The 23,089-nt window shown below is 34.8% G+C and overlaps 2 protein-coding genes and 1 pseudogene across 2 annotated transcripts; 2 read left to right on the top strand and 1 right to left on the bottom strand.

Moving 5' to 3' along the window:
- Nucleotides 1-1,805: 1,805 nt before the first annotated feature.
- LOC123201179 lies at nt 1,806-6,885 on the top strand (annotated as a pseudogene).
- A 1,209-nt stretch (nt 6,886-8,094) lies between these two features.
- LOC123200011 (3-hydroxyisobutyryl-CoA hydrolase-like protein 2, mitochondrial) lies at nt 8,095-12,532 on the top strand. The gene is made up of 14 exons (XM_044615086.1): nt 8,095-8,437; nt 8,538-8,618; nt 8,712-8,780; nt 9,026-9,089; nt 9,380-9,459; nt 9,677-9,760; nt 10,143-10,227; nt 10,344-10,429; nt 10,518-10,639; nt 10,998-11,058; nt 11,642-11,740; nt 11,819-11,920; nt 12,004-12,045; nt 12,142-12,532. The coding sequence occupies exons 1-14, from the start codon at nt 8,318-8,320 to the stop codon at nt 12,259-12,261; spliced, it is 1,215 nt and encodes a 404-aa protein (XP_044471021.1). The 5' UTR covers nt 8,095-8,317; the 3' UTR covers nt 12,262-12,532.
- Nucleotides 12,533-13,077: 545 nt separating this feature from the next.
- LOC123200651 (DNA-directed RNA polymerases IV and V subunit 2-like) lies at nt 13,078-22,156 on the bottom strand. The gene is made up of 8 exons (XM_044615957.1): nt 21,751-22,156; nt 19,119-19,590; nt 18,402-18,614; nt 17,264-18,147; nt 16,332-16,623; nt 14,643-15,584; nt 14,098-14,369; nt 13,078-13,751 (listed from the first exon to the last, which is right to left on the bottom strand). The coding sequence occupies exons 2-8, from the start codon at nt 19,554-19,556 to the stop codon at nt 13,250-13,252; spliced, it is 3,543 nt and encodes a 1,180-aa protein (XP_044471892.1). The 5' UTR covers nt 19,557-19,590; nt 21,751-22,156; the 3' UTR covers nt 13,078-13,249.
- Between the last annotated feature and the right edge of the window lie 933 nt (nt 22,157-23,089).

Raw genomic sequence — 23,089 nt, 5'->3', positions numbered from 1 at the left:
CATATTACCCCCTAATTACTATTATTGTCAATTTAACTCAATCTTTGCATCAATTAAGGTGTAATGATCAAAACTGTAATCAAGATTCGACTTCCAATTAGAATCATTGAAATCACACCTAATATGATAAGATTGAGGCTTGAATCACGTTAAAAAAATATAATTTGTAAAATCGTATTTGTTAGAGCACACATTTTCTTGTGAGAAATGATGATTTATATTTATTATTATTTTGTTTTTAGTTTGGAAAGAGAAATGATAAGTATGTTATTATATTTGTTTTTTTCTAAAGGAAAATTGGCTTTTGAATTAGTGTTTGAGTTTAGAAAATTGAGTAGACGATACTTTGTATTTCTCCTAATCTTAGGTGAGATATAATTGAACTAGGAAGGTGTTGGGGCTCTATACTTCTTTTTATGCAATGTTGCTATTAGAAACAATTAAACATGTCAGGATCATAATCTGTGAAATTTGTAAATACGAATTTACGTACCCGTTTCTGTTTTCGATGAAACGTTTTCAAATTTTACACGAAGTGTTGACGTTAGTCTATTTCCACGACGTCATTTATCCACGTACTGATTTTCATTTGAGAGACTAATTTACTGTGCACTGGTTTTGACATGAGAGAAAAGTTTACTGTAAAAATGGCGTTCTCTCTCATTTATCATCTTCTCATCATTTTGTTTTCAGAGGCAGTTAGGACTTTATATAAAAGTCCAACTGCTAATAATAACTGCTAATAACTACCATTTGACAGTTAATCAAATCGGATCGGATCGACCCGTCATGGGTGGACTCGGATCCAATAGTTGCACATAGCTTCGCTCTCTGATTCTAGAGTAACTTTTCACCCCTGATCTTTCTGCAACACCAACAATTTTGGTAAATTCCCTACCAAAACACCATCACCACCGGAGCTATCACCCATTACATCTGTTTTGGAACTTTTTCTCTTTTTCTCGTAGTTATTTATTTTTTATGGTTTCTTCAACGCCTACTCTTTTTAATTATAGTTTTTTTTTCTTAATTCCGTTTCGGTTTGTTTAATTTAAACTTAAATAAAATCTAATTCTACTGATCAAACCAATAAAATAGTAGGATTATGATCAGTTTGTACATATAGCACTTTTGTTATATATAAATCTTAATCAATTTCTGTAATTATTTTTAATTATTATTTTTTTTTTTTTTAAATTTTTGAGCGGAAGTATCTTTGTTAGTTGGATTTTTACTAATACACAAGCGAGTATTACTGTATACGCCCACTTGAGCATGAAGCAAGCAACAGAAGATACCGACCTTAGGCAGACGAGGCGGAACAAAGCCGGGGGAATCAGAGAACCGTAAAATACCGGTGCAGCAGTGGATCATACCTAACAGCTCGGCGTAAAGAAGGTCAAAAGACAATGCAACGCGTCAAACGGAAAGAAACGAAACCAAACTAAAAGGAGGAAGTCTGATTGATTCGAGCTTAGTCAGCTCGGTTTTAATTATTTAAATGTGTTAAATGATTCAATAAATTCTATTTATTTTTTTATTAAGTTATTTATTTTTATCAAAAATAATATTTATTAACATCGAATTATAGTTTAATCAATTTATTTAAATTGACATGTAATTTAAAATTTTATTTTAATAATATAATTTAATATCTTTAAATATTTTTAACAGCATTTTTGACTAATTTCAATGAATTTAAATTAATTATATATAAAAAAGTAAATTAAACTCAAACTAATATGATTCAAATTCAATGTATCATTCACTATCAACAGATCTCCAATGAAAATGTACACTAATTTAAACGAACTCATATTCGAATTGAATCCTGATGATTCAAGCTGAGGTAAAACAACTTGATTCCGCTGGAATCCATGATGAATAAACCAAACCCAAAACGGTGAGGGCAAAACGGGGAATCAAAAAAATCCTCTCGCTCTCCCTCCCCAATACACATTCACTGCATTACGTTGCCACGAAGAAGCCACGGACACACTACATCACAGCACGAAAAGCTTTCATTTGTTGACACGAGTGGTGTGGTGTGGTGTGTGTGTCAGAATAGGATGTGGATAGATGGGACGATAATGATTCGTCACGTTTGATTTTTGAGATTCGTGTCGATGGGAAAGGAAAGGAGTGGCTAGTGAGTGATTGAGGCGAGAAGACAGAGAAGAGAAGATCTTCAGCGGATCAGGCTGATTTAAACCAAAGGCGGCCAGAATTTATGATTTCTTATCTATAGATAAGAGTGATGGAGAAAGAGTTGTTCTTTCTCGTCTTCTTCTTCCTCTCCTTCTGACGCAAAGCTTTGTTTTTATTTAATATTCTAGCGTCGAAGACTCAAAATGGAGGATGGGTTCGAGGAGGATTAAGAAGGGAGCTATTTAGGAGTGCAGTCCCATGTTAGGATAGACAGGGATAAGAGTTATAAAAAAAAAAGAGAGAGAGAGAGAGGCCATTTGTGGTCTTTATTCTTGGTTTCTTCAACTGGTTTTGTCTTAGTTTGGTAATTAACGGAGAGAGGAAGTGTTGGAATACGACAGCAAGGAAGAGACTTGATGGGTGGTTTCAGCGAAAGCCGGAGCCTTGTTTTTGTTTTTATGCTTTCTTGAAGGTTTTTGCTGCAACTCTTTAAAGAAATTTGTTAGAATAATTTCCGGACAAAATGAAGTTTATGAAGCTGGGTTCCAAGCCTGATGCGTTTCAAGCTGATAGCAAATGCATCAGGTCAGAAGCTTTACTCTTTTGTTTTTCTCAATTTCAATATACTTTCAAGAACACTCCTTTGATTCCCATTTATTTCTGTTTGTTTCAAAAAAGAAAAAAGAATTCTCTGTTTGTTGCCGATGAACTTGACCTTGTGCTTGCTAGATGCAATATGTTCTACCTTTTGGCTTAAATTCTCTTTTTTATTTTTTAAGATATTATTTAGAGTTGTGCACAAGGTTGATGCTTTACTCGATGGAGATTTAACACTTCAATGATAGAAAGTAAGAGCTTAACCACATGGGTGTTTTTGAAGAAACATGATTATTATAATTTGTATTATGATGGGTGAGAGTAAAAGTGGATGAGAAGAAAAGAGAGAAGGGTATCTGGGGGATGGTCCAGAGGTCCAACTGTCCTTTTTTAAGAGATTTTAGTGGCCCAGATGTCGTAAAGGCATAAAGGGTGGAGGAGTTTAATCATTAATGTGTTTCTTTTATGTAAACAGTTGTTTTTGTTCCACATACAGTTAACAATTTCTTATTTTAACAAGGAATGATAGGTGGTTTTTAACTTATCTTGGATTGAACACATTATCTATCTCCCTGTTGAGATAGAGACTTTTGCATGTGGGATGGATAGTATTAACTATCACCTTGTTGAGTTGTCACAAGGAAAGTTTTAATAATGGAATGACGAACCTCTTGCATGTGCATTACCTTTCAAATGCATGGTGTTAGGAACCCAGCCGATATTCAATCAATCAATAGTAAACACACCCAAACACTGCAAGAAATTTGAGGAAACGAGTAAATTAACTTTGATTTTACTGATAAAGGGTATTCATAAGGACAAACCAACAATTTGATGTGCCAGGGCCTCCTACTTTCAGCTATTCAAGGTGCTGGATACGTCCCAAATCTGTCCTAAGGCTGCCCAAAGCTAAAGCTGCCTAAACCCTCATTTCTTCCCCTCTCTTTCTACAACCCTAATTACACGTTATATCAACAGCCTTATTCTTGAATTGGGATGACTTCCATAACCCTAGGTCCAAACACATGTTAAGATGGTTGGTAGATTTAGAGTAAACACTGGGTTTTGGGTTTGTTGATTAGAAAAGAGAATGTGGAGATCTTTTCAGTATATTTTATAGGTTGTTAACTATAAATAACATAGTTAAAAATCCAGTGATATATGGTTGTAATGTAAAAGACCTTAGATTGTACCTAGCAACGAAAATAATAAGTGAGAAGAGTACTGATCTTTTCCTCAATTATTTGGTGTGGCATATTAACAAGGGCTAGAATCATAGCTTTAATGACCTTATTAGAACTCAACTTTTTTCTTTTTGGGTCCTTGCCTCTTGAAAACATGTGTATGGAGTACCTAACCTGTGGAGGGACTGAGCTACCAGGAAATGTGCTATTTTTTAGTTGCTAGAAGTTTTTTCAAGTACCGCCCCAGATCTAATATTTGGTTTAACCCTTGTTTTAAAAGAGATAAAAGTATAAATCATTTGTTGAATCTGTGATGTTTTAGTCTTATTCATTTCTTTGGATAGCAGGGTGCTTGTAGTTGCAAATGAGTCTGTTATTACTTCATTAACATATTAATGAGTTAACATATAGCTGCTTGGTAACGAGTTTGAATTTGCCATGCAATTAATTGTAGCTCGTGTTTTGGATAATCTTGGGTTTTACTGGTGTCTCACATTAGATGAAATGGTTTGCAGGCTTACTCTATCTCTATTTTTGCGCTTAGCACTTTAGTTTTGTCATGCAGGTATGTGACATCTGAACTGACTATGGATGTTGTCATCAATGTTGGTGAAGTGAAGTTCTATCTTCACAAGGTACAGATTCCTCTTTGCAAAGGTTGAATATGGTAGAAGCATGAGATTCTTTATGTTATCTTTCTAGCTAATAATTGCCTTGTAGCTCTAATAATGCCTGTTGAAATGACTTTCTAAAGTATGATGCTTTGTTTCAAATTATCATAATTATATATTCTCAGAAAAGTTTCCTTTTCCTTACCACTGCATGGGGTGCCCTGATTTATAATGTTGTTCCTCATATATGCCTTTGCAGTTTCCACTCTTGTGTAAGAGCAATCGCTTGCAGAAACTAGTGCAGAATGCTGGTGAGGGAAATTCTGATGAAATTAATATGGTTGATTTTCCTGGAGGGCCAAAAGCCTTTGAAATTTGTGCAAAATTCTGCTATGGAATGACAGTTACTCTTAATGCGTACAATGTTGTGGCTGCTCATTGCGCAGCTGAATATCTTGAGATGACTGAGGATGTAGAACGAGGAAATTTAATTTTTAAAATTGATGTGTTTCTCAATTCCTGTATTTTTCATAGCTGGAAAGATTCCATTATTGTTCTCCAAACCACTAGATCCCTTCTTCCATGGTCTGAAGATCTAAAGATTGCTGGAAGATGTATAGATTCCATTGCATCAATAACCTCTGTGGACCCTTCAAACACTACATGGTCCTACACATATAACCGGAAATTATCAATGCCTGATAAATTACTTGAGGACCATGTAAAGTTTGGGGAGAAAAATGATTCTGTTCCAAAGGATTGGTGGGTAGAAGATATATGTGAGCTGGAGATTGACCTTTACAAGCGAGTCATGGTTACTGGAAATCCAAAGGAAGAATGGATGGTTCAGTGATTGGTGAGGCACTGAGGACCTATGCAGTTAGATGGTTGACGGATTCTATTGACACTTTGATTTCTCTGATGCTTATACCAGGAGATACAAATTTCTGGTGGAAACAATTGTTTGCTTATTGCCTTCAGACAAAGGCCTCGGTTGTTCATGTAGTTTCTTGCTGAAACTTTTGAAAGTGGCCATCTTAGTTGGTGTGGATGATTCATCAAGAGACGATCTGGTTAAGAGGATCAGTTTAAAGTTTCACGAGGCTTCTGTTAAAGATTTATTGATCCCAGCACGATCTCCTCAAACCACTTTATATGATGTTGAATTGGTCCATTCCATTCTGAACCAATATATGATGCAGGAAAAGTCAAGCCGAGGTTTGGATGTTGAGAGGAAAGACCAAGGAACTGATATATTGTTTTGGGGCATGGGCACTTTTTGGCTGTCGGAAAATTAATTGATGGTTACCTCAAGGAAATCACGCATGACTCAAATCTTTCTCTGTCGGGTTTCATCGACTTGGCAGAGTCAATTCCTTATGCTGCAAGACCAATTCACGATGGACTGTACAAAGCCATTGACGAGTACTTGAAGGTAAACCTCTTGTATCTGAACACCTATTTTGTTAAATCCTTACAGATATTTACTCTTGTGAATTTGATCATAATAGATACATTACTGATGATGAAGTGCTGGTTTTTTTATAAATCATCTGGAGCACCCAGGCTTAACAAAGGCTGAAAGCAAGAAGACATGTGGGCTGATGGATGTCAGAAAACTGACAATGGATGCATCTATGCATGCAGCACAGAATGAATGACTGCCACTTTGAGTTGTGGTGCAAGTTCTCTTTTTTGAAGAGGTTAGAGCTGCTGCCAGGGTTCATTTCCCTAACAACAGTACCCAGGATGCTTCACAGTCCATAACAACCGCAAATGAAGAATAGGAGAAAGCGGCAGTGGAACAGGAAGATGACCGCCATGGACCACTCAAGAAACAGATGAATCGAATGAAGTTAAAAGATGAACAATTCCAGAAGAGTGGAAAATTAATTAAGAGCAACAAAAATAACCAAAGTATTGTGCAGTTGTTGCCATCACGGTCAAGGAGAATATTTGAGAAGTTGTGGGTTGTTGGTAAAGGACTTGGAGAGAACAGGAGCTCTGAGACATCTGGGAGTTCACAAACCGCACTTCATTGGCTCCTGGAGATACCAAGTCATCTGGTTCATCTTTCAGACACACAAAGCACTCCATATCTTAGAGAAGGATTTTTTTGTGGTTGATGGTTGCTTATCTTTGTACTATGCAAACAAAGCATGAATCAAGAAGGGGCGCTTCCGCAAAAATTTGTTACTTGTCATGTTTCATTAGTCCCATTCATATTAAATTACCCTTTCGATTTCTTTTACTAATAGGTAGGGGTGGAAACCTGAACTATCGTGATTTGATGATACGAATTGTCAAGTTTTTCTACAATCAATAGGAAGAATTTCATAGCAACAGACTAACGGTAGCTCAGGATTAAGCAGTCTGGCTTCAAACAAACTTCATTTGCATACCTGCGCCTATCTTCAGAATGAAGAAAGTGAGAGCTAAAATTTTCACTGTTGGTCCAATGCAATTCTTGTGTAGCAGATCCAATATTCATGTCATGGCTCTGATATCCAGACTTTGGTGGGGACACTGCCTGACCCCAACCAATCACTAAGGTCACATTCTGCACATTTTGTCTGCCTCGAGGAAGGTCTGATGGTTCATTAGGGTATTCAGGATACCCTCCTGAATGCTGCAATAACCTGGAAAGGTATTCAAACTCACAAGCCACATCAAATGGTCCTTTTCAGGCTACCAAATGATCCATTTGGTCTACCTGGATGGAAGTTTCACAAAGCTCCCAGCTCCGGGCAACTGAAGAAAAGAAAGGCCAATTCATACCTAGATGTAGGAATGGCCATTCTTGCTCGATGAAAATTCTATGCATTTTGGATAGAACATGTTGAACGTTTAGGAAGGATTAAGGTTTGATTTAATCTGGGTGAACCTAGTTTAAGATCAATTTAAATATAAAAAAGTTAGTTTAAGATTATAATAATCAATGATTTAAAATTTGGACAACTTTAATTTATATTCAGTTTTAATCCATTTGAATTTAAATATTTAGATTAATTTAAGTTCGATTTGTTTATAAAATAAGTTTAATCCTTAGTAACTTAACTCATTCAATCTGAGGTCAAGTAATTCGATTTGAATTTAATTCTAATTGAACTTGATGACTATATTATTCTAGAATGTCTGAAACAAATACTTAACTAGAAAATGACAAAAAAATAATTATACTAATAACGATTGTTAATTTTTTATAAATTATAAACAATATTTTTGGAGGTAGATTGAACATTAATTCAATCAAATGGTTAATTTATGAGTCCATTGGTCAGAGCAGTCACAAAAATCAATAACGTTAGAATAATAATTGAATTGGTCTAATTTTATAGTTGAATTGTGATTTAACATGATTCATCTAGTTTAATCTAATTTAATAATTAAAACGAGTCGAGTTATATTCTGCACCATATTTGTCATCGGTTTTCAAAAGCGTCCAGTCCGAATTTTAGATGACCAATTAGTTATAACCAAATGAAATATTATGAAAAGAAAAAAAAAAAAAAGCTAATATGACAATTATCTGTCTCCCATGGATGTACAATTTTGGGAACCCATTTTCCAGGCCCAAGCAAAACCCTATGAACTATACAGTGCAACTAAAGTTGACACTTTAGGAGATGGTCATCAAATCGAACGGCTGAGATCGCCCAAGATATGAGCAGCAACACCCCAAACGGTACTCGCTTGAGAGCTTTGAGGAACTGGACTACGCCTCTGTGAAGAGCCAAAAGTAAGCGTCGACATCTCTCACTGGAAACCTAGAAGAAAATGATGCAGAGAGTGAAAGTTTTATTAAGAGCAAGACATTCATTTGCTAGGAAATTTGGGTTTTTGAGGGGCTTTTCTGCTCTACCAGACTATGTCCCACATGATTATCTTCAAGAACCGGTTGAGTTTACATGTTAAAGTTTTAAATTTGCTTCATTCTTTGAAATTCCTAGTGTTTTTTTTTTGGGGGTTAGTGATTGTAACTTTATGATTTTTTCAGGTTTTAGTTGAAGGAAGAGCTAAATCAAGAGCGGCCATTCTCAACAGACCCTCTGCTCTCAATGCTCTTGATACTTCTGCGGTATCTTTGTTTTATTTTTGGCTTGTGGGTTTTTGTTATGGCGTTGTTTCGGTTTAATGAATTGAAATTTGTTTCCTTGAATTTTATGTAAAGGTGGCTCGGCTGAATAGATTGTATGAATCATGGGAAGAGAACCCAGATATCGGATTTGTATTAATGAAGGTACAAATTTTCTTTACACAAATAAGCTCATTGTTTCTTTTTTTTTTTTTTTCTGGCATTCTTTATAGCTTCTTGAATATTTTGTACAGTTTTGAGGAGTTAAGTACCAATTGGATCAACTTTTTGAAATATAGTTTTGAAAGTTTGTATTAGTTTCATTTAGTTTTTTGTGGAGGTGCTCATGTTTTTTGCTTCTAATTTGGTAATTTGTTAGTGTCTAAGTGGCTGTTTTTAATTTTTTGAAGGGTAGTGGCAGGGCGTTCTGCTCTGGTGCTGATGTTGTTTCACTTTATCGGTTGCTTAATGAAGGTGAATCACTTTTCAATCTTCTATGATAGTTAGAATCAAAGTTTTGAACTTTTTTATTTGGTGTAGAGACCAAAGAACATTTCAGTTTTAATCACCATCTTCCTCATGAAAAACACGAGGATTTTTATATTCGAAGATTTGGCAAAAAAGTATACAGTCAAGCATATACTTGTCAATCTTCAACTTCTAAAACAATTTGGTTTAGGTTCTTTTGTTTTCATTTCAGGGGATAATACTTTTGTCAATTTCCCTGACCAGTTTCTTATATAATTTGCTGACTGTTATCACAGGGAAAGTTGAAGACTTCAAAAGCTTTTTTGAGACGTTATATAAATTTGTTTACCTTCAAGGAACATATTTGAAGCCACATGTGAGAATTGAACTCATTTTTGGATTTCTCTGTCGAGATTTTAGATTGGTTTGATGTTTGACTTTTAGTCCATATGTGATTTGCATGGGGAAATGGCCAATTATTGTTCTTGTCTTCTTTACTTGAAGCCAATTTTTTCCTATTCTCACATGAGCTATTGAAAGTTGTTATCACAGTTTAAGGGCAGTGACTGAACGATTAGTTGATATTTGTACAGGTGGCTATATTGGATGGTATCACAATGGGATGTGGAGCTGGAATTTCACTCCAAGGGATGTTTTGTGTGGTAACTGATAAAACTGTATGTGACTCGATCTATACTTTAGTAATCAGCTTTGAATAAAGGTTGTCAATTTGATTCTTGATGGTTTGTCATTTTTTATTATGAATGGAATAAACTTATGTGAAATAGTATATTATGCGAGGATTTCTTCTTCTGTTAATCACATAAATTAATTTCTGTGCCTGTAGTTTCAAATGATGCAAATATACATCCTCAGGCATCTACTTAATTTAGTCCTTGTCTCTATTGAAATAAATGGGTTGTTGTTGATGTTCAGATAAATTTGTATGCAAATCACTGTTAAAAACCTGTATCATTTAGTATTTTTATAATCTTGTGCAATCATTTTGTTCAATGTATTCACAGAAGAAATTTATCCATTGTGCATGCAATTTTGCAGGTTTTATCTCATCCAGAAACTCAATTGGGGTTCCATCCTGATGCAGGGGCTTCATTTTATCTGTCTCGGCTACCTGGTTATTTAGGTGACTTCCATCTTGTAATTGCATTCAAAATTGTTGCTGATGTATTTTGATACATATCTCTTGTTCTAGTAAACCCAGTAAGAGTGACCTGCAAGTTTGGGCTTTGCTTCTTTCAGGGGAATATTTAGCACTAACCGGAGAAAAGCTCAATGGTGTTGAAATGATTGCTTCTGGTCTTGCAACCCACTATACATTAAATGCTGTTAGTGCTTACAGCACCTTGCTATACACAGTTTCTTTCCTTTTCCCTCTTAATATTGCTGCCTATAATTATGGACTTTTCCTGACAGAGACTTGCTTTGGTTGAGGAGCGCCTTGGTAAATTGATTACAGACGTTCCTTCTGTCATAGAGAATTCTCTTGCTCAATATGGTGACCTCGTCTATCCAGATAGAGAGAGTGTTCTTCACAAGTAATGTTTCATAATATATATTTTCTTATTATGTTACAGTCTTTTTTATAGCATTTATACATCTTTTTGGGGAAAAAAAAGTCAGATTATTATTTTTTTTGTGGATTTTCAGAAACAACAGTAAGACTAGAACCCCCTGAGACAGTATTAATCTAGGCAAGAACAGTATCTTACAGTGTAAAACATGCTTTTTCCTTTAGATGACTAGCACTGCTCTATTAGTGATTTATCACCCCTTGGAACACTTTGGTGATTGCAAGTGCTTAAAATGCTACACTTGATGGCCAAAAAGAAAAAGCGAAAATCATGATTGATATTTTTTATATATATTTATCACTCTCTTATTACTTGGTTTCAGGATGGAAACAATTGATAAATGTTTCAGCCATGACACAGTTGAGGAAATTTTTTATGCTCTGGTATGCTTTATTGTTTTTTTTTTAATTTAACCTCTTTCTGTGTTTACTGTTTAAATAAACTGCATAAGTATGAATAAACCGAAATCTGATTTATGGATCTGAAATAATATTTGAAAACTTGTAATGTCTTCACCTAGTCGAGAGTTTTAATCTTGTCAGATTAATCGGTTGAAACTCATATAGTTCACCATTGAACATTTGTAATTTTCAGGTTCTAGCAATCTGATGAAGTTGCTTGTGAAAGAGAGGTTAATTTTAATGTTTTTTTTTTTTTTTCGGGTATAAAGATGTAGTTCTTTCTGGGCTAATTTGTCATTATGGTAAAACCAGTGGAAGCCCTTACACAGTGGCGAGGAACGTTCTATCTCTAATGCTTAAAGCAGATGCATGGCTCGCTTTCCCTTGTTTCTGACTTCAAAAATTGAGTCTTTTTCTGTGGGAGATATCAATGTATTCATGCAATTTGTGGATATTCACAATCTCTTTTAATGTCTTAGTGCAATCTTTTGTTTGTTTCCTAATAATCGTAAACTCTATTGAGATTGAATTTTTTTGGCTCATCTCTTATCTCTGATGTGCTCAGAAACATGAGGCAGCCTCCTCGTATGATGAATGGTGTACAAGAGCCCTCAACAAAATGAAAGAAGCATCCCCATTGAGCTTGAAAGTTACTTTACAATCTGTAAGGCTACTTCTTTACATCTTTGGTTTCAGTTTGGAATATTACCAGCTTAGCTAAGTTTCTTTATCTCACCTCTAGATACGAGAAGGTAGATTCCAATCTCTTGATCAGTGCCTGGCACGTGAATATCGGATTACCGTCAATAGCATCTCCAAAAAGATCTCTAATGACTTCTGTGAGGTATAGACATTTTAAAAATTCAGCATAGCAAACATTCTGTTAAATCTATGCTGACGTTACTGCTTTCATTCATTTGTTGATAGGGTCTGCGCGCTAGATTAGTGGATAGAGATTTTGCTCCAAAGGTACAATCTGTTACCAAAAACTCCAAACTTTATTTTTATTTCTATTAAACGATGCTTAATAAGATTATGTATTGCTTTGGAATTGTAAATATGCAGTGGGATCCTCCTAGTTTAGAAGATGTAAGTAAAGATATGGTTGACTGTCATTTCTTGCCGTTGAATGAATTGGAGCCAGAACTGGAGCTTCCAACCGCAACGCGAGAACCTTATGTCTGAGATAGATTAATACTTTCTGAAGAGGGAACGCCAAAATTTTGTTGTACTTTTCTGCAGTGATTACACAAGGATTGAACTGATTCTACCATTTTACAGTCTATGATCTTCCATATTTGATTTTTTAAAAATATAAATCTGCTGTAATTGCTTAGCAGCTAAATGTGTCTAGAATAGGCTTGTGATGCTGAATAAGATTAGCACTGGATAATTTATATCACAACTTCAACCAACTATTCAAATTTATACTACTTGTGACAGTCTGATTTATGGATTTTGGGGTCCAAAACACTCTGCCTCAGGTTACATTCTTATTTTCTACATTCAGATTAGGACTCCTTAGTTTTAATACAGCCCTTGGTCCGATTGACTAACAAAAACTGCTAAATTTGCAGTTAGGGTAGATTTGAACTGAGTTAAACCTAAACAGTAGACGGTTTATCCAAACAATTCAGCTCAAGCTCATAAAGTTCAGCTTGAGCTCAAGTTTCAGTAAAGAAGCTGAATAGAAAAGGTTGTTGGAGATGATTGGATGGAGAAGTTGAAAAGTTGTTAAACACTCGCACAACTCAAGTTAGTTTGACTTGATCTCAAACTTACCTCAACTCTAGTTCAACTCATTTGAACCGAAGACTGAGACCCTGCGACTAAGATCCACCCATTTTGCTGAGAATTTTAGTGACCACGGGTAAATCAGAAATAATGCCTAATGGGAAGATATTCTTATCCAGGGAAGTCAGAATTTTCAACATAAATTCAATATATAGAGATCAACGTATCGGACCAACCTAAAAACAAAATCAATTCTTAAAAGGCAGATATTGCAAAGCTCTTCGAACATCAAACTTGGCCTCTGAAGAGTATTTTAAAGATTCACAACATGTTTTATGTACATCTAAAATTCACGACAGAGACATTAAGTCAGAAGAAATAAGTTCCAAAAGAACATTCAACATTCAAGATAGTCAACCGGGAATCTCCTTAAAAGCTCTTAACAGTATTCTGTTTCAAACTTCAGATTAATACCCATACTGAACAGCTCCTGGTATAGTAACTTGGCACCATAAGGCACATTTGTTTTGATAATGTCATCGACTGATTCGCATACTCGACAGTATGGCCCCCTAATCTTGCGTCCACCACTCACTGTCCGTTGGATCACATTTGCCACATTCTTGCATTTACGACAAATGTGCATCTGAGAGCAATCGCTAAGGGTAAAAAGCCGTTCGTACAAGTTGGCTGATGCTCCATGAGCGATGAGACAATCACGTTCCATCTCACCAAACTTGATCCCACCAAAACGTTTCCTATCTGCAACAGGTTGTCGAGTTAGCGGGTGGACTGGCCCAGTGTTTCTGAATTTTACTTTGTCTTCTGCCATGTGAATCAATCTTTGATAGAATGTAGGGCCCATAAATATCATTGAATTACACATTGCACCAGTACGACCGCTGTACACTCTCTCTGATCCCCACTTCTGAAATCCAGCCCTGGCCCAAAGATTCAACAATTATAATTCAGTCAATGACCATTCTACACTAGAAATCAGATGCACATACTTAAATGCGAAACAATTCCTAAGCCAGAAACATGGGATTGAACACAAACAAAATGGGTCCGGTTTGAAGCACAAATATAAAAATATGAAAAATTCTAAGCAAGTAGAGTTTGGTTACTGAGTTTCGTGATGCATGCATACTCAAACCCCCTAAACGTGAAAAGCACCTCCAAAACATCTTTATTTCTTACAATCACTGCATGAGACAGGAATCTGAAGAAAAAACATGCATAGTTCAGTCGAATTGTAACAATAAATACTCAGACACAACATAGTACCTGTGGAGCTGCTCCGTGATGGCTTCAACAGACGGAGTGGAGAAAGGTGTGGCATATCTCAACAAACCACCACAGGCAATCCCCTTCCCTAAAGCAGCCTCCAATAGTTGACCAGGAGTTTGTCTTGAAGGAAAAGCATGAGGGTTTATAACAATATCTGGGACAATTCCTTGTATTGTAAAAGGAAAATTTTCTTGGGATTCCAGAAAACCAAGAACACCCTTTTGCCCATGCATGCTTGAGAACTTGTCTCCAAGACATGGAGATCGAACCTGCATAATAAAGACCATAAACTAGAAAGCATCCCGATAGTCTAATCCCCTAACTATTATACTCATATTTAAGAACAGACAGCGGCACTTCTAAATGCTATCTCGCCTTCTATATGATTTTATGTTTGCCATCATACACCAAATGCCATCTTCTTTATGGAAAAAATAATACACAGCATACATTGTTACAGGTATTTACAGGTCCAGTAAAAGTGTTTTCACATTCATGTCAGTGAAAATAGTGATTAAGTTGAAGTACCATGGCAAACTTACCTGTCTCAGAGATACCACAGCAAAGTTTTTCCCATCGTCATTAGAAGAAAGAACAACTTTCTGTACCATGCCTCTTTCAGTGTGCTTTAGTTTTATACTGTGATCCCCGGAATCAGCATACTTCCCTATAACAATGTCACCACTCTGGAGGTTAGCTCCAATATAAGGAAAACCATCATCATCAAGACAATCCACACGTCCTCTAGTACTTTGTATCTTCCCAAAATTCACCATATCATCTGACATCCTTTTCTTTCCCATTGATTCTTTGTTATCAACCTCAGCCTTGTAACTTCTGATGTGCTCAGATCTAAACATTCCACGTTCCATAGATGCTCGATTCATCACCAAAGAATCCTCTTGGTTGTATCCCAGATGAATATTGACAGCCACAATGGCATTCTGTCCATTGTAGAGCTCTGGTCTTGGCAGTATTTTGTTAAGCCCATAACCAGGTTTACCAAGACAATCAGAAGTCATTGTCTGAAATAGAGGCCTTTGTGGATAATACAGCTGATGCGACAATGCATCCACTCGTATGTTTGGATTTGTTGTGGGAAAACCAATAGCCTGCGAAGAATGTTTCTGTGACTGATATAAAACCCTTCTTGCATGGTCATGATTGGCAAATGGGATAATTCCACAACTCAAACCTAATAAAAATGACATATCAAGTTCACAATGAGTGAATTTCACCGGTTTCTTTTCTTTCAACTCCTTCAGAAGGTATTTTACACCCCATGCAGTGAAACAATCCTCCTCTTCTTCAGTTCCAATAAATTCGATAATTCCCATGTCAAGAAGAGATTGGAAGTTATAACTCTTCCCTTTAATTGAGATAATTCTGCCCAAATTCTCAACAACCAAAAGAGGGCGCAATATCCTCCCAGCATCAGAAAATATTCGTACTTCACCTTCATGTTCATCTCTTTTTATTTCAATCTGCAAGAGAAAATTGATATTATATAGGTTAGGAAAAAAACAAAATTAAACCAGAACAAACAAAAAGATCATACACAGCACGTCACAACAATCCCTCTATTTAAAGAGCCAAAGATGAGCAAATAAAGAAAATTCAAAGCTTCAGGCCTTAAAGAATATTATGAATAGATAGAAAAGATAAATATTCTGTGTTCATTCCCAAAATGATTCTTTATATTATATCACCATTAATAGAGAGAATTAACATTTAAATGAACTAGAGTGCTTGTCTGAAATTAAACAATAAGATAACTGATATATACATTTCATAAGCGCCCAAAAAATTAGCTTAAATAGACAACAGTTAAAAGCTCAATTTAAACTGCTTCTGCTATTCAAGTAATAGTTCATACAATATAGGTTTAATTATGGGCTTAATTATTAATAGAGGAGCATATAGACCATTGATCTACATGGAAAAAATTGTAAGCAAATCCAGACTACACAGAACTAATGTAGACTAGAGCTTAAGATCTTAGATGCTGTCACCCAAATTTTAGAACAATAATAGCAAATTATTCTTGGTTGAAAGAAGAATGGGTTCTAGCTAAACATTATGAATATAGCATAGTAACAATCCATGTAGATCAATTTTTTCCATCATGATTCAGTCTACTGGTCACAACAATAGCACAGAAAGACATGGCTAACATCATTAATGAATATATTTTACAATTTAAAAGCCTTTTGGGATGGAATAGAGAGAACCTGATGTGGAAACTCTCTATGTCGCCGCTTACTTCTTAGCTCAGTAACAAATGAAAGGGAATCCTTACAAACTCCAACCCAGTCCCCGTTAACGAAGACTTTATCCATTCCTTCCAGTGAAGTACAAGTATCATCTACCAGTTTCTCCATTCCGCATTTAAACAATTGATCAACTATTGGTTCCGTTATATTTGTACTTACAAGTCCAGTAACTGCCAGATTTTTTACAAGCCCACAATTTTCACCATCTGGTGTAGATAGAAAGCAAACCTTACCCCAATGAGAAGGATGTCTGCATTAAGAAAATCATATTACAGAGAGTTAGTAGCATCCCCACACACATCTCACCTACTAATGACAGTCAAAATGATTCAGCAACCCAAGGACCAAATAATGAATTACAACAGCATAAATTCCTTTTCTTGCCATCCTTTAGGGGCAAATTTAACCAAAAAAACGATAATGTAAGGACTATGAACAACAAAAGTCAAGAAACCAGTAATTGCATTAGACCTCACACTATCATGTTCACTTTTTACAAAAGCTATCCATCTTTCTACCTATAACATATGTGGAAAAAAAAAGAGAAAATAACAAGCAATAACAATATATTACACAAACATCTATATGTGACTTCGTAAATATATATGTACCACCATGATGATGACAATAAATTGTAGCCTATTACATAACAGATCCACAAACAAGCAAGTTGCAGTTAATTATGTCAAACAGCATCTCCAGTTCAATGGTCAAGGCATGTAAGAATACCAATGCAAGCTTCAGCATGTTACACATAAAAACTATTGTCTAGAATTCATGCATGTCTGTGTAGTTGTTTCTTCATGTTTATACCTACCAATTAATATTAACAGGGAAAACAAGACATAACAATATAACAACATGCTACTATAAAAAGCAAAATAACTTACGGGTATCTGGCATCTCCAACCTTCCCAGTATACTGAACTTGTTGTCTTGTTCTCCTCAATTCAACCATGGTCTGCAAGGGATTTGTACGGCCAAGTGTTGCCACAACACCAGAGATCCTTTCCATTCGCCTAAAGGGATGTGACCATGCTCCAGTGGAGAATGCTCTAGAAAGACCATTGGTTACTATTGACGCATCGAGATAGTAATCAATTTGATGCATTGTACGATCTGGATAAAGGTCTCTCTGCAAAAGCTTGATCATGCGCCTCCGAGCATGATTAATATGCACTTTCAATTCTCTTTTAAGCAACTCACCTGCCAACTCCAACCTCTTGTTTCTAAAATTGTCCCGATTATCACACTTTCTACGACCTGTATATGCCTGTAAAAGGCACTTCACCATATAGCCAAGAAAGCGAGCCTTTTGCTTTGAGCCATGGAGACTGGGAAACATATACATGTTGATGCACTCTTCAACACTTTCCCCAGGTGGAAATATGGTACTCTTTATCAGCTTATTAAGGTGGTTGAGAGCATTATTGTGTATTCGGAAGTCCTCGCATTTATTATCAGCATCATGGATAGAAGCAAAGAATATATTCAAAATGTTTGCTTCTTCAGCTCGGTAATCTATGAGCTCTATAATTTCCTTGTCTGATGAGACACCAAGGGCAAAAAATAACACCCATATTGGTATCTCCATTGACAAGAAATAGACGGCAAGGACTTTATCACCTCCTCCAATACCTTCAACTTTGGACTGCTCTACCAGTCTCACAATTAGTCTGTTTCTTTTTATTTCAGATTTGTATGCAATAGTCCAACCTTGGCTATTTGATATCAAAAGTCTTCTCATACAAATCTGCTCTTGAGCAATAAAAGTCTGCAGCCAACAGATTGTATTATTACTAATGAAGAAGAAAGCGTACAAATTTTTTATAATCTTTCTTCAAGGTTCAAACCAGCGTCCCTTTGATTGTTGAGAAAAAAAACCTCTAACCAACTTGCAATAAGAGCTAGTTGATTATATAGAACTAAATAAAAGGGAAATTTTAATTAACTCTTACATGAAAACCAACAGAGCAAGATGCAATCATGGTAAAATAAAATGCAGAAACCAAAATTCTCCAAACTCACCTTTTCTGCACCTTTGATCAGAAAGTACCCACCATGGTCAAAATCACAATCACGTTTATCAGAATCCTTCATCCAGCAGAGGTCAGACTTCACCATCACAGGAATCCTCCCAATCAAAATATCTTTACTATCCAACCTTACAACTTCCTTATTAATGTACTGTTCTTTTCCAGTTTTAAATTTGTCACTTCTGACATTTTTCAGAGTATAAACCTGATCGATTACAAAGAAGCAACGAAATACAAGTTATCAAAAAACTCAAAGACAAAGGCAGAAATTTCCAGAAAGGCATGAAACTCTCAGGTGTTCTTTGATAGGGAAGAAAACAGTCTTCAGATTTTCAACAGTACAGTTGCACCACCAAGTCAATAAAGAGGAAATTCACGAAAGAAGTAAATTAAGAATGGGATTAGTATGCAGTTTATTTGCACTAAATAGAAGTACATATATCAAAAATCAAATAATCAGAAAACAACATCAAAACCCAAATTTCAAGCCAACCGTTCTAATGTTATAACATGCCTCTGGTAAGAATCATAACTTCAAACTTAATATTGCAAATAGATTAGAATCAGACACTCAGATATATCAGGAGGGCACTTAACTGAAAGCATCAAGAATTACATCCAACAAACTATATCAAACACCATTAGAAAATGTGCATATATATACTAACAAATTCAAACTTTTACGGGAAATAACAATAACTTTACTCACCTCAACAGTAACATTTACTTTTATCCTGGATGAATATGTCATATTCTGAAGCCTGGCATGCCTAGGAAGCATATTGTGCTCAACACCTCCTTCAGTACCAGCAAAAAAGCTTGGCTTATCAAGAGAGACCTTCCCAAACCTTACAGAAGCATACTGCCAATAAGACTCCTTCTTCTTCGATGGATCATAACCAGGCTCAATTATAGTCTCACCAAGAGAATCAAAGACCATCTGGAGACCATTCTTAATGAAGTCATTGTATGAATTAATTTGGTGGCTAATAAGCCCATACTCATTAAAGAATGACATAGAAGCCTTTCTGCAGAAAGTTGTAACAGATTCTTCATCCAGATCATATATGCTGCTTAAGTCAGCGACTTCATCATCATCTATATCCATATCAACACCACTTGAACACTTCTCAACCTTACTAGCCATATTTATGTCTTCTTTGGTATCCAATGATTCCTCACTAGATAGAGAGTATGCAAAATCAAAATACAAAAGCCAGAAAATTAACCGTGCAATCAAACAAAAGGTATTGTGTAATGAACATTAACACCAAATACTCCAAATTAAAGATACAACGATTATCACAATTTGCCCCTGTAAGCAGTGATCCAGTTCCAATTTTTAGGTCTTTTATCTATTTTTCCTTCTGCAAAGTCATTAATACCCATAAACCCAGCAAATCTCACTCCCAAAATACAAAAGTTAGATTTTTTTCTAAGCCAACCACTTAAACATGATGCAGCTTCTACTAAACATAAATACATGTGTGAGTTTACACTCAGTCAACACTAATGACACATTTCGTTTGGGATAATCTTTCATTATCTCGGTAATCTATCTTTTTATAATTGACATTACTTTGTCTGGTCTGTCAAATAATAAAAAATTTTAATAATATTTTATTACCAAATGTGATGTAGTAGATAATATAGAGAGTAATTTGATTACCATCATTACCTTAAGTAGGTAATTTTAATTTCGTTACAATTTTATTCTTACTTATTAATTTTATAAGATAAAAATACCCTTGTTTTTCAATTAAAATAACAAGTAACATGAATAATATTTTAGAAAAAACATATATTGACAATACGATGACAACTAAAAAAATTAATTAATTTGACCACATTAAAAATACTAATATATTATTAACATGGAGAATATTAAGAAATATTTTAACTTAAGACATATTAGTTTAACTAAACACAATACTAAATTATATCCAATAATCTTCTCAAGGCATTTAAGTAAAATAATATTTCAGTATTCGTCTATGACAGTTAACTAAATACAATAATTATTTATACATACAAATTTTACCAAACATAATGACAATTTAAAATCAGCAATCTTTCAAGTAATTTTTCTTGATGGTAATATTTCATTCCTGATAACAAGAGATTACTAGAACCGAACACACCTTTAGTTGAAAAAAAAAAAGGCATTTTTAATCATTCAAACAATTCCTTCTGAGAATGAACACATAAAAAAAAAAAAAAACCTATGTTGAACCTTAAGCTTAAAAAAACTCACATATATTGAAAAACAAGACACCACATACACAGTAAAAAAGCAACACCATAAACAGAGAAACAAGGATTATCACAATCTGCATGAAAGTAAAGTTCCAGCTTTGAGGCCTTATCTAGCACCCTCCTAAAAGGTCAATCACACCTTCCCCAAAAATATGCACTTCAACCTGAAATAGTTTGATGGGTTTTCAACTGAACATAAACGCATTGATGGATTACACTCAGTCTACTCTAAATAACAAAAACCAACCAAAAAAATCAATTTTCATTCCTATTGAAACCTCTGAAAATGAAAAAATAGAAGACTAAGAATGAAACTTACAATGAACCACATAATAAATACATTACATTACCTTATTGACAACATCTGAAAATCTCGCTCATATATACATACATAATGATTCAAAGGATATCACACTCACTATGCAAGCAGTTTTACTGAATTTTACCCTCAAAAATCATTCTTCCACATAAAAGGGGATGATCTCAATCCCAGAGCACAACAGTAGAAAACTTTTCAGAGACAAAACACTTAAACATGAAAATTTTTTTTTTGGTTTTCAACTAAACACAAACACACAAGCAGGTTGCACTCACTCAACTCTATATAACAAAAATAACCAATTGTTCACTCCTGAAAATGAGAAGAATAAAAGACTAAAGAAAGAAACTTACATCGAACCACATACTAAATACATTATATTACCTTATACATAATATCTGAAAATCTCGCTCGCACAATAAAACGGCCCACAGCAAAAGAAAAAAAGTTGAGATACAAAGGATATCACATTCTGCATGCAAGGATAGGTTTATCGATATTTACTCCTCAAAAATCATTTTTACGCATAAAAGCAACCGATCTCATCCCCAAAACACAAAAAATAGAAAACTTTTCAAATACAAAAAACTCAAACATGAAACAATCTTCCTTAGCATTCAACTAAACACAAATACACAAGTGGGTTACACTCAATCAACTCCAAAAACAAAACCCAACAAAAAATGACACATCTTGATTACTGAAACTACATCATCCAACCATTATTTAACCAAAAAAAAAAAAAAACTAAAGAGATGAAACTTACACTGAGGTTCTTCGATCTTCCGAGTGTAAAATCGATTGTTGATTAAAACACTAAACACCCCTTGCTAAAATTTCACTCTAGGGTTCAGTTACTCTCGGTTAGACAATTTGTTAATGAGAGTGATCTGAGAGAGTGAGTGGGAGACTGCATTTTATCAAGACACATTCGCAGAGAAAAAGCTGTAATTTTTATGTCACTGTAAGGCGAATGACAATTATGTCCTCTGATTAGAGAGGTATGGCCGTAGTAAGTGCGAATTGTAGGTATGAATTGTAAAAGGAGAAGGGTACGGATACTGTACGGTTAAGTGCTTGGTTACAAGACGCTAGTGAGCTGGCCGTTGAACTTCTGTAGCCGGACTGGAAATCGACGCCGTTGTGTAAGGGTAAAATTGATAGTTCACAAACTGACCTACTGGACCCTTTTATGTCTAAAACCTTACTTAATGTCTGTTAGATGTAGAACCTGTTAACTTTGTGATTATTTTAGAGTTAGATCGAGTATTGATTGGGTCAATGAATAATTAAAATTTTAAAGCAGATTTATTAAATATATTAATTGAATAATAAATATTTACAATACAGTCTTATTTGTGACCAATCATAATCTTACAATTAATTATTGTTTTTTCAATTAATATGGTAAGAGACTAGATTTCTTATTAATAAAAAGCAAAATTCAAATTTGAGTCTCTTCGTTCTAATTAGTGATTAAACCAATAAATTATATATGGGTGATTTTGTCTCTTTTAATTTATTTAAAGGTAAAATTGATATATATTAAAAGTGATTTTATTATTTTTATTCCTTATAAAAAATAAAAAAATTTTCCTTAAAGAGTAAAACACATAATCTAAAGAGTAAAAAACACATGAGATCGTAAAAACTCTAACTACACACTAATAGTATTAAGATTTTCTTCTTTTTCGCCGATCTCCTTTTTGGTAGTTTCTCTCACACCATTCTCTTTGTGTCATCTCACCTCAAATAACTTCATCTCATGTTGGTCTTGTCATTTTCCAACCACCTTTATGTATTCTTATTTTTTACGACTCATTCTTAGTATTTACATGATATTTGAGGAATTGTAGTTAAATTGTTAATTCACTCATAACTTTTTTGATTGAGTTATAATTCAAAACAATCTAATGCTAACTTTCATTCAGAACCATTATTAATTTTTGATCCCAATCAGACCGATTGAACCAATCAATTCGATCTAGTTTTAAACCATGACATATAAGACCACCGTGCTGCCCAAAAGTGAATTATGTTTGCAAATATATTCTAGAAACAGAACACAACTACTTAATTCATTTGGGATGTAGAAATCCCTGCAA

Source organism: Mangifera indica, chromosome 17, assembly GCF_011075055.1.
Source record: "Mangifera indica cultivar Alphonso chromosome 17, CATAS_Mindica_2.1, whole genome shotgun sequence".
NCBI classification, from domain to species: domain Eukaryota; kingdom Viridiplantae; phylum Streptophyta; class Magnoliopsida; order Sapindales; family Anacardiaceae; genus Mangifera; species Mangifera indica.
The sequence above is the reverse complement of the archived record's forward strand: the minus strand, read 5'-3'. Positions and strand labels throughout refer to the sequence as shown.